General features: G+C 42.9%; 1 protein-coding gene across 1 annotated transcript in view; it reads left to right on the top strand.

Moving 5' to 3' along the window:
• The window catches only part of cdh4 (cadherin 4, type 1, R-cadherin (retinal)), a 137,578-nt gene that overhangs the window by 119,397 nt on the left and 5,466 nt on the right, over positions 1–12,715 (top strand). The window contains exons 10-12 of the mRNA XM_030778385.1: positions 1,465–1,602; positions 7,497–7,682; positions 9,361–9,614. Of these exons, the coding sequence (XP_030634245.1) occupies positions 1,465–1,602; positions 7,497–7,682; positions 9,361–9,614 (578 nt within the window). The remainder of the gene's footprint in view (positions 1–1,464; positions 1,603–7,496; positions 7,683–9,360; positions 9,615–12,715) is intronic.

Below are 12,715 nucleotides of genomic sequence, written 5' to 3'. Positions count from 1 at the left end.
AGTGAACTCCCTGAAACTGTGATTTCATAAAAATAGAGACGGTGTGTAACTCTGGCCTGTCCTTGGCATGCGGCATCTTAGCTTTCCGGACAAAAGAGGGGTTTAGCCGGTAGGCTTAATGAAAGTACAGTTCAGTGGAGGGTCTGTTTCAGCACCACGGACAGTGGACAGCTTCAGCACCTCAGTCCGTTTTCAGTTCCGTAAGTTAATCAAAGGACGGGTAATCTTCCTACTGGAAAGGCAGTCCTTTTTCTGCACTCCCAGGGAATATTAGTCTAATCCTAATCCAGAGTACCTGAACTGAGCACTCAGAGGTATCTCAAGACGTCACTCAGTTACACACTTTCAGCTAAAGTAGTCCAACCAGAATGGATGATACATAGGAACAAAGAGTTGATCCTTGAATGTTTATATGTGAATTGTTTGTGAATTGTTTGTGTGTGTGTGTGTGTGTGTGTGTGTGTGTGTGTGTGTGTGTGTGTGTGTTGGGGTTGGGGTGGATTGGGGGTAACTGTGTATACTTACTTGCATATTTTATTTATGCCTCTGTTTCACACTTTATCCCAACATCTGTAGCAGAGCATTGCCTTAGGCTCGTCTGGTCATAACTGCGCTAAATAATGTCTATTCATTCTCCATAATATTTGCACAGCAGTTATTCTTCTTGTGGTGCCAGTGTGTCCATTAAAATGAGTGATAGTGTGGGCTGCAGAGGGAGCTCTCAGCGGCTGCTTTCACTGGCTGGTAAATGAGCCCTTCATTCCAACCTGCCCCACCCTCGCTTTACACACACACGCACACACACACACACACACACAGAGTCAGAGCCACCTCCTTCCATCCTAGAGGACTGCTTGTGTTTCTGAAAGTGGTAAAGATGGGTGTGGGTGTGGGTGTGTGTGTGCGTGCGCGCATGTATGTCTGTGTGTTCGTGTATATGTGTTTCTATATATGAGGGGCCTGTGTGTGTGTATATGTATATATGTACATGTCAGGCCTGTTTGTGTGTGTGTGTGTGTGTGTGTGTGGGGGGGGGTCGTGGTCCATGGGAATTCAGAGCATTCTCTTTGTACTGGTGATTTCATGAAGCAGAGACGTGTTCTGTGCCCTGATGCATATGGTTTCAGTGTTGAGGACTCACTGAAGGGTAAAAGTTCAGTAATGAACAATCACGTCTCACTCGTGTGAAGTCAGGCATATTTCAGTAAACATGTTTCTCTCTCAGCGTGTATGAAAGCCTCAAGGTCTTCACGACTGAACCCTTCTTTTAGCCTGCATACACGTTTGTGTTTACTTTCCTCATTAAGTCAGCTGTTAATTAATCACCTCAGTCACTAACTTCCTCACTTGTTTATTCATCCACATTTATCAGAACTGATTACCAGAGCCTATTCACAGACAGAAAACTTTGAAGTTGTAATGTTCTGACTGATGTTGGGTTATTCTGTGGTTTTGTTTTTACAGAGAGTGTCCCAGTACACTATCATTGTCCAGGCCACAGACATGGAAGGCAGCCTAAACTTCGGTCTGTCAAACACTGCCACCGCCCTCATTTCCGTCACCGACGTCAACGACAACCCTCCTGAACTCACTGCCAAAACGGTGAGTTACTGTGTGTTTGGACTCGCACATCAGTGACCTCCCTTTTTTTTGGGTGAGAACAGATTGTCCTCCTGTTAAAGAATCGGTAAACAGAAGAGAAGTGACCTCATAGCATGGGAGAGAGGCATTCTTTGTTCAAATACTGCTGAGAGACAAGAAAGCAAAGTCTGTCAAAGTCATGTTGGAGTGCAAGTGTGTCACAAAGACAGAGAAAGAAAAAAGGACCAGAGTCGAAGATGCAGTGTAAAGCAAGACACAGAGAGAGAGAGTACAGTATAGATTACAAAGTGCATGACAGCAGCCAGTAAACACAGAGAAGGGGAATTTGGGGCAAAGAAGGAGGGAGACAGAGTAAGTGAATAAATGAATGAATGAATGAATGAACGAGTGAACAAACGAGTGAATGAATGAATGAACGAGTGAACAAACGAGTGAATGAATGAATGAATGAATGAATGAATGAATGAATGGGAGAGAGAGCATGCACACACATGGTACACATCTCTTTTTAGTACCAGTCGCTCACCATAAACAGTACAGATCTGTCACTGCGTGTAATACCGGGTTACTTTGGCACTATTTTTTAAGAGGCATGACAGTACAGCTTTGTTGATTTCCACTGAGAGAGAGAGAGAGAGAGACAGAGAGAGAGCGAGCATGAGCGAGCGAGCAAGAGAGAGAGAGAAAGCAAGAGAAAGACAGTGAGAGAGAGACAGTGAGAGAGAATGAGAGAGAGAGAGAGAGAGAGATGAGATCAAATGAAATATGATGAGGAGAGACATGTCGTGTATGATACAGTCCTGTGCCCTGTGTTGGTGCCAGTATGGCCTCAGGTGGCAGTGGTTGGTCTGCGGGCATCTGGCGTCTGTCCTGCACATACCCAGTCAGCAGATGCATGCCCACAGTGCCTGGCCCACTTCTCTGTTTGTTTGTCTCTGTCACCCTTCATCTCTCTTTCTTTTACTCTCTCTCTTTTTGTCTGCTTCACCATCCATCTCTCAATTCCTCTCATTCCTCTCCTTTCTTCTTTGTGGTGCATCTTCATCTGTTTCAAACTGTCTTTCTCCCCTCTCTCTGAACATTTTTCTCACTTGGATGTCTCACTACTATAATTCTCTCTCTCTCTCTCTCTCTCTCTCTCTCTCTCCTTCTCTCTCCTTTTCAAAGAGTGCTCCAAGTAACACCTCTTGCGACTAAGCCTAAAACAGCCTTAAACTTTGTATTTGGTGCTATTTGACATTATCATCGTTATAATGTACACAGGCGCAGGCTAAACGCTGTGAATTTAATTACAAAAATATATTACATGACGGAAATAAAAACGACTGGTTATCAGCAAAAGAGCACAGACAGAATCAGAGAGACAATTCTCCGTCTCCCTGTTGTGAGTCATCGCTCTTCAGTCCAGCTATAGAGTCAGATCTGCATTCATATCTTTGCTTTTTCTGCTCCTCTGTAATGCATTTGCCTTAGTGAGGCAGTCTCTCTTTCTCTCTCTCTCTCTCTCTCTCTCTCTCTCTCTCTCTCTCTCTCTCTCTCTCTCTCTCTCTCTCTGTTTCTCTGTCTCTCTCTCTCTCTCTCTTTCTCTCTCTCTCTGTTTCTCTGTCTCTCTCTCTCTCTCTCTCTCTCTCTCTCTCTTTCTGAGCGTGGCAGCGTGGTTCCAGCCGGATGCTCTGATAAAAAGAGCCAGCTGTCACTGAAGCCCGAGAGAACCAGGCCGGAGCCCGGACGCCTGCCACCCCTCTGTCACACCCCTCCCTGAAGACACTGTGCTCCACGCTACTGCCTCCAGCATCCTCCTCCTCCCTCTCTCTCTCTCTATCTCTCTCTCTCCTCCTCTCTCTTCCAATCTCTCCATTTATCTTTCGCCAGCAGGAACCCGCACAGACAACATGGAAGAGGAATGATTGATGAATCACATCGCTTAGAGAAAACTAAAAGGGTTTGAGTAGAAAGAGACCGCACTAAACCCTCACTAAAAACTTTCTCTATTATCAGCCTTTTTTTTTTTTAAAGTTTCATTGGTTGGACCAGTACAATGCACATGAGTATAGCGTACATGAGTACAGCGTGGCATCGTTGTAAAGTGTACCTCGGTGTGTTTACAAGACTACAGGGTAAATAATAAACGAATGCAGAGGAAAACAGGGTGTTGACTATGGAGTCATACTATTCAGCTTTGATCACTGAAGTCTCCTGGGAACCTTGAGTGATGGAGAATGACCAGGTTGACCAAACAGAGACATTTTTGTTTAGGAATCACTCCAGCAGCAATGTTCCACCATCGTATACTCAACCTCAGACTGTACATGCTCCAAGAGTTTGTCCAAGTGGAAACTGTACATTGCTCTTTAGATTTTAACTATGTGCTGATGCATATGCACACATCGAACAAAAAAAATAAATAAATAAAGCACAAGACCGAAAAAAAAAAAAGAAAAAGAAAAAAGAATGCTAATCCATAAAGCATGTAAATAAACACTGGAAACAGTCATGTCTGTCACAGCTCCATTAAGTTACAATGGACAGCCTTAAACACATACACCTCAGAGAACAAGGGTGAAATCCCTGTCCCTGAGCAAGGATCGAAAACATTGTTGTTAGTAAAGTACACATGTTAAAATGCGTTTTTGCTCTTTGCCGTTACCAACTCGTATTCTATACCAGCTGAAGACCAAAAAAAACCCTACTCCTCAAGATGTGATAAAGACACCGGTAAAATGATTCTGTTTTGGTTACAGATTGTGCTGGAGTTTCATTAAAACAAACGTCAGCTTATTCTGTGTAAGCCTAGTTTCATAAGCGTTTTCATTGTATCCTCCCCTGAAATGATGCAGCATTTTCCAAAATCCTCCATTTTTCTTAATGCTGTCTTGTTGTCAATTAATGCAGTTGTTGGGTTTTTTTGAGGGGTTTTTGTGCCCCTTGGTTGTTTTCCAGTTTGATTTCTTCCAATGTTGTTGAAGTGTTTTTCCAATTTGTTTCATGCTGCTCTTTTTGTTTTTATGCTTCATATGGTGTTTTCTTGTTGGCATTTTCTTGTGTTTTTTTTTCAGTTTGTTTGCAAGTCTTATTTTATTTGTGATTTTTAATTTGGAGCCTTGTCTTGAAGCTCAGAACCAGACGCGCACACACACACACACACGCACACACACACACACACACGGAAGTACTAACACTAACACACATACATATCCACATGTACACATATGTAGACACACACATACACACACACACATACTCACACAATCCCTCCTATGGAGAAATGAATGCCTTATTAACCAGAAGTCTCCTGTTTTTGTTTTACCAGACTCTTTATTTCTACCCACACAGTAAAATAAAATGCTTTAGAAATTTTCAGCAATTATTTGCATATGACAGATGCATGAAAGAGTATATATCTTTCCCTGGGAGATGTGGGGGAAAAACATAAGCAAGCTAATTACGTCAAATTGCTTGAAGGGATGTAAACCAAGCAGATATATTGCAACCAGTATGAAGAGTGCAGCATATTTGATTCATTTGAATTCAAAATACATGAATATGGAGAGATGTTCCCCATTTCTTGGAGAAAAAAAAACAAAACAAAACAAAACAAAATGGAACAAAGAAGAGGACTTGCCAAATGCCATTATGTACCAACGCACAGCATTCTTTGTTTTACTCTAGATGACAGAATGATTACCAGTTTTTAACAAAAAGTCATAGATAAGCCAGTGGCTCATAAAATTTATTCACAATGCTCGGGTGATTCCAGAAAGAAAACATATTAAATCTCTTGTTACATGCTGGGAGAACAGAGTAGTCTCATCCAATGACTAATATACATAGTTCTCTTGTCTGTTCTTTCTTTTTCACAATGGAAAGTTCCAGCGGAATAAGGAGACAATGAGAGCTATGGGGATGCCGGTTAAGCGGCTGTGATCTGTTATGTGTTCTTAAATGAACTTTTGTTTTTGTTTTTGTTTTTGTTTTTGTTCTGCTTCAAAATCATCCCAAGATGATCAATCTCTGTTATCCAGCTCTGTCAAAAATGCAGTTTTGTTTGAAAGCGCAAGTTAGTTTTGATCTGAAATGAATCTGATTAGGACTTAGCCGTACTTCATAATGTGCTTGTGTTGCGTTCATGTTTTCTGTTCCAAAACGTTATTTGCTGTCGTGAGAATGAGCAGATCATAATCTAATAGACGGCAGTTACTCTTTATCTGTTCTTTAATGATTATCACCCAGACTGCTCTAGATATCTAGCTGCTTTAATTCCCATACCTGTGCTATCTCAATCATTTGGGCTGCTAACAATTGTCTGTTCTTCTGTTCTTGCATTTCAAAATATATACATACATACATACATATATATATATATATATATATATATATATATATATATATATATATATATATATATATATATATATATATATATATATACATACACATACATACACACACACATATATATACATATATATATGTGTGTGTGTGTGTGTGTATATATATATATTTATATGTATGTGTGTGTGTGTGTGTGCGCGCGCGTGTGTGTGTGTGTGTGTGTGTGTGTGTGTGTGTATATATATATATATATGTATGTATGTATATATGTATACTGAGAGAGGTGTCATGTCACACCAGTCCCTCATCCTGTGAATTAGCTTCAGCAGTGTTAGTTAATGACACTCACCAGAACTCACCACTCTCTCTCTCTCTCTCTCTCTCTCTCTCTCTCTCTCATTCCCCACCCCCCAGCTCTCTCTCCTGCCACCTCTTTTCTCCTTCCTCACTCCTGCACCTCTCCATCTCTTACTCCCCCTAAATCCCCTACTGTATCCCATCTCCCTCCTCTCTCTCCCTCTCTCTGTCCAAACCTCCCTCTTCCATCCTTTCTCTCTGTCTTTCTCACTCACATTGAGTGTGAATGTAAGGCAGGCTCAGACAGATCTGTAATGATTATTACGTATGTACTGCCTGTTGGAGTTTTTAGGCAGATCAATTACTTTTTTTTTTTTCTTTTCTTTTTTTCCATCTGCACACACGCCGTCAGTGGAGCCCATCTGCTCTGTAGTCCACACTCCTAACCTGTATCTCCTGCGTACCCGGGATACCGTGTGCTGCATGTTATTTTCTGCTTATCAGCAAATGCACCTGTGCTTTCAAGGCAGTGGACATCCTCTCCAAACCCTCTGATGTGCTCAGATCTGAAGCTACTGAAAATCACATCCTTGCTTCTCTCCTCTCCTCTTCTTTCCTCTCCTCTCCTCTCCTTTCCTCTCCTCTTCCCCCCTCCTCTCTCGCTCTCTCTCTCTCTCTCTCTCTCTCTTTCCCTCTCTCTCACCTCTTCTCCCCCTGAATTCTTCACTAAAAAAGCTATGTTGTTGTTGTTTTGGTTTTTTTTTATGCCATGTCAGAGGTGCAAATGAAAAATGAAAGTGACAGACCTCTGAAAGAGAGAGAAAGTGCATGTTTAATTAGCTCTGCGTGTTTTTTGGGGCACATTTGAGGCTGCTGCAGGGGAAAGTTGCGATACACATCTACCACTATGATGAACTCGTTACCGCAAACAGCAGCTGGCAGAGATAGACCGTGTAAATGCAGTACGCATCACAGGAGGAAGTGTGGATTGCTGGCCTTTGACGAGGAGTCTGTGTGGTCCACCCTGTGTGGACTGTATATGAGACATTTTTGAGCAGTGTTTTACTTTGGAGTGTTGCCTTTATTGTGCTTTATTTAGGATATGGAATATCTATAGATCTTTTTTTTAAGTTTATATAAATTACAACAAATAAAATATATATTATGTTTTAGGTCAGATAACAGTTTAGGATGGTTTGGCTGGGTGTGCGTGACAAGACAGTCTACTCACTTTACATGTCTTCTCTTTCTCTTTCGTATCTCAGTTTTTAGGGGAGGTCCCTGAGAACAGTGTGGGTGTGGTGGTAGCCAATCTGACAGTGATTGACAGGGATCAGCCTCATACCCCAAACTGGAATGCAGTGTACAGGATCGTGAGCGGTGACCCCCTCGGCCATTTTGTCATCCGTACGGATGAGACCACAAACGACGGCAGAGTAACCGTTGTAAAGGTTTGTCCATGGATTTCTACTTTGAGCACTCTATGTGAACAAGGAAAGTGTGTGTGTGTGTGTGTGTGTGTGTGTGTGTGTGTGTGTGTGCGTGTTACGTGTGTGCGCGCATGCACGTGTGCGCGCCCTTGTGTGTGGGTAGGTGGGTGGGCGTTTTTTTTTGTTTTTTTTTTGAAGTGTAGTCTGCTCTCTGGTGTGTTTTTGATGTTAAAGGTGTGGGATAAAAAAAAGAAAACAAAAAAAAACCAACCAAAGCTTTGCACTATCACTCTTTTTGACACAGCACAGTTTCGCACTCCTTTTGTGTGTGAAATGTTCTCGGAGTCTGCCAGCCTCAGCCGCTGCATTAGCCACATTCCTGCCAGGCAATGTCGAGGGAGGCTGGGTTATGTGAGAAAACCTTTAGTTCAGATGAAAATTTGATTTTGCAGCCTTTCAAACCATTACAAATTTTTTTTTTTTTTTTTTTTACATTACATACACTACACTTTTCTGCTGCGAATCTATCGACTCTGTCTGCGGAACAGCTGCTACGGAGAAACATTCTCAGTCAGATGTTTTTCACAATGTAGAAAAACTGAAGTGGCCACGCAGCAAATTTACAAACATTATCTCAGCCAGTCTAAAACTTACCTTGCGGTGGGGGGGGGGGGGGGGGGGGGGGGTGTTTCGGAGTTATCTGAAATGAACCTGCTGGATCCATGAACACCTACAGAGTTACAATTACTTGTGATGTGGTACTCAGTTCCATTGCTTTCCTACTTGCATTTACCTTTTACTTTCATCGTTTTTTCCCCTTATTTTTCCTCACAATTTTTGGAACGCCCAATTACCCGGTATCTCGTAAGTCTGGCGCTAATGGGTGGTGTGACCTCCTTTCGGTGGCTGTAAGGGCGGTTTACACATGCTACATCTGTCACACATGAAACTAATTAGTCATTTCTCCAGCATACGTGCCACGCGCAAAGCAATGTAGTTGGAGGAGAGCGCTACTCGTTACTTCGACCTGTAACCACATAGGTATGCGGGCGTCGGCAGACACTGCTAAGTTAGGCAAGGAGAAGAAAGAGCTGAGATGAGAGGTTGTGTTACTGTGCGGACCCTCTTCCACAATTCACGAGTGTGTAGCAACTGGATTTTCAGCTGTGACATGGCTACGCATTGTCAGACAATACCTTAACTCAGTTTGTTTCAACTGTTGAGTGTGGACTTGCAGGAGTATAACAGAGAAAACCTTTAGCATAATCCGCATTTATCATTGTGAAATATATAAACAAGCTGTTTTAAACTGTTATTTCACAATTTTCTTTTCTTTTTTTTCTTTTTTTTTAGAGAGTATTTCAGTTCCCCACAAACGCAATTAAACGTAACCTCAAAATCTCTGTTTAATTTCTTTATAGCCTCTAAGTTTTTGTGTTTTGTCTCGTTTTAATAGGTAGCGATTTTAATGCATTCTGTAATTAAATCAACCTAATGAAAAATTCTCTACCAATCACTTTACCAATGGTTACCCAATTTACTGAGTGAAAAAAAGACATCGTATTTTAATATCTCTGCACTCCGCATGAATTAGAAGATTTTGTAGCAGTCAGGAAGCACTGTTCCGTATTGTAGCTGACTGTCTCTTCCTTTACCAAATCTGTTCTCATATCTTTATTTGACTTTTGTGTGTGTGCAGCCAGTGGACTATGAGCGGAATGGTGCTTTCATGTTGACCGTGGTGGTTTCCAACCAGGCTCACTTAGCCAGCGGTATCCCATCCTCCCTGCAGTCCACAGCTGGGGTCACCATCTCTGTGGTGGATGTGAACGAGCCCCCTGTCTTCCCTTCCAACCCCAAACTGATCCGATTCGAAGAAGGCGTCCCCGCGGACACCACGCTCATCATCTTTGCCGCCTCTGATCCGGACCGCTTCATCCAACAAACAGTCAGGTACACGCACACACAACCCCAAACAAAAGGCGAAACAGCCTCTGCTGTATCTGTGAGTGAACAGTATGAGGAACTCTAACTTTTCCTCCTTGAGAGGCATACGGTACATTTTCATAACACTTGTATAACTGTGATGAATATGCCTCTTAATTTGCATGTGTTTTTGGATAATCATGAAAGCATTGGGTTCAGTACCGCCAGACTGTGTTTATTTGCCTCAGACTTTTCTGGAAGGTATCCATCTTCACATTCATTCACTGTAAATGGATTTTTCTAAGATCAGAAGATAATAATCCCCATGTGAGATATTAGGAACATTATGGTCATATAGTCATCCCAGCTTGGACAAGGTAAATGCTTTTAATTGACTCCGAGTATCCTTGAACAGCCTCCTCCTTGGTTGCCGGGCAACGGGGTGGCAAGGTCACTGAGTAATGAGCTGGATTGTTATCCAGATTCGCTCCCTTTCTCTTTCTGTGTCTCTCTCTCCCTCCATCTATCTTTCTATCCATCTATCTCGCTCTTTCTCTCTGTCTGTGCCTCTCTCTCCTGTCCTTATCGATCTTTTTCGGAGAGTCCTGAGTGAGCAGACGCATTGGGCTCTGTGCCATCCTCCCAGTATTGATCCGGAGTACCAGTCTCTGACCAGACCTTTCTTATACCCCCCTCCCGCACCCACACACACGCGCGCGCGCACACGCACACACACACACACACACACAAACACTCCCCACCCCACCAAGCCCAGGCCTGTAGCCTACTGTGAGGAGACAAGCTGCAGGTCGATTCAGGGTCCCTTGTTGATAAGCTTTAATTTGGGCACCGCAAACGCAACTGTGAGTGGGGTCGTAAAGGCACATCAAAATTTTCAAACAGTGCAACTGTGCTTGACTTTGTTGCCATTGTTTTCCACAGCCTCTCTGACATTTCAGACTTAGTGGGCAGCCAGACAATTTGATGTAGTGCCAGTTGTGAAAGAGGCCTATCACGTCCCCAGGGAGTCAGTCAGTGCGTCTCATAACTTGGCCACCATGGTTTCTGCTCCACAAGCGTTTATAAGACATTTGTCTCAGACTGATGCAGCAGGAATGGTTTCAACTAGTCATAAATTTGTGCGCTCCCCCCCCCCCCCCCCCTCTCTCTCTCTCTCTCTCTCTATCTATCTATCTATCTATCTATCTAAATTGAAATTCTAACACGCCTCATTGCCAGAAATGGTACGTTTTGCCAAAGCAAAGACAAATCTGACAATAATAAATGACCATAAACATTAACTGAAAACAGTTACCATAAATATCAACATATCATAATAATTAGAGTCTGAATAATTAAGAAATTAAGTTTGAAACCAGAGAAAGCAGTCATTCTTGATGCTCTCTCTCTCACTCTCTCTCTCTCTCTCTCTCTCTCTCTTTAACTCTGTATTTTAGGGAGGCCTGTGTGTGTTTAGGAGGGTTTATTGTCTTGGTTGATAACTCAGTGAGGTGACATGCAAGAACTGTTTTACAGGTCCCTCCTCATCCTCTCTCTTCCTCTCTCATGGGAGGAGAAAATTCCGTCTGCTTGTTTTTGCCGTTCACAGTCAGTGCATGACATGTATCAATGCTGCCTTCCCTCACCAGCTGTGTGCCCTTCTCCCTGTGCCAGTATGGGCCAGCTGGGTGATTCAGAGTGGCACTAGGGATGCCAGCTCCATGGGGGGAGTGACACGCAAACCTCACATCACCTGAAGAGTGACAGACACAGTCTATTTTTTCAGTTTTGTTATTGACGTTAAAGGGCTGTGCTCTCTCTCTCTCTCTCTCTCTCTCTCTCTCTCTGTCTCTCTCTTGCTTACGCACTTACTCACCCTATCTTGCTTACCTTCATCTATCTGTCAGTCCCTCTTTCTCTCTCTCTCTCTCTCTCTGTCTCTCTCTCTTGCTTACTCACCCACTCACCCTATCTTGCTTACCTTCATCTATCTGTCAGTCTCTCACTCAATCTCTCTCTCTCTCTTTGTCTTTTTGAATGTGTGCGCGTGTCTCTCTCTCTCTCTCTCTCTCTCTGTCTCTCTCATTCTCTCTGTGCTAATGCTGGAGAGAACACAGTCAGACTTTCATTAACTGGAGATGGATTTAGCTGCCGCCCATTACCTCCTCTGAGTCTCTGTGGCTCCCGCTAACCTCCACTGCATTCTCATAATTAGTCCCATTCTCTTCATCATTAAACCAACTCCCACACCCCCCCTCCCCTCACACACACTGCCAAACACAAGCTCCATTCCGCCCCACCACTATCAACCCCCCCGCCTCCAAACCCCTCCCAGCCTGCCTCACTAAGTGCACTTCCAGAAGGGAGAAAAAAACACAGAATGTGTCACAGCATTTTGTGAAGTGGATGAAAACGCTTTCTTGTACATGCCAAAAAAAAACAAAAAAAAAGAAAGAAAAGAAAAGAAAAACCCCACACATTGCTTGTTTTCATGAATGTTTTTAGTATTCATTGTGACATGTACCTGAAGTGCTTTGGACAACTGACTAGTGTATTAAAGGCTATTCAGACCGTGGATACGCTCTGCTTTTGAGCAGCTGTGTGGAATTTTCTCTTTTGGTTCACTTTGGCTTGAAGACACTGTAGACTTCCAGAGAGCAAGACGTGCTGACAGAGCACAGATATACTTGAGTACAGTACAAATCAAAGCTGCTGTAGGCTGTTGAGTGTATGCACAACGCTGTGTACAGTGGGACTTCAGCACTGCAAAAAATGTAAACTTTCATTAGGCAAATGTCTACAGCTTTATACACTGTGCCTTGTCCATATATCCGTGTTCTTTTTTCGGTCGGTTGTCGTGGTAACTGTGCAATATGGCTGTACTTATGGCATGTACAGTGCAATAGAGGCTTGTAATATGCCAAATGAACGTCCGTGTAAACAAAGCAAAATAGAAAACAAATACTGAACGTGAGGATTTGAAGAGGTGCAGAGAATGTTTTTTGGGTACGCGAAGATATTTTATCGGGTGTTCACAATCGCCCCATCAAGCCCGCAATCAGAAGGACTTAAAATTTTTTAAGGACACGAATTTGTCACAGCCCCCCCGAGACACCATTTCTCCAAAG

Source organism: Chanos chanos, chromosome 6, assembly GCF_902362185.1.
Source record: "Chanos chanos chromosome 6, fChaCha1.1, whole genome shotgun sequence".
Classification (NCBI taxonomy): Eukaryota; Metazoa; Chordata; class Actinopteri; order Gonorynchiformes; family Chanidae; genus Chanos; species Chanos chanos.
This window is presented reverse-complemented; position numbering and strand designations above follow the sequence as displayed.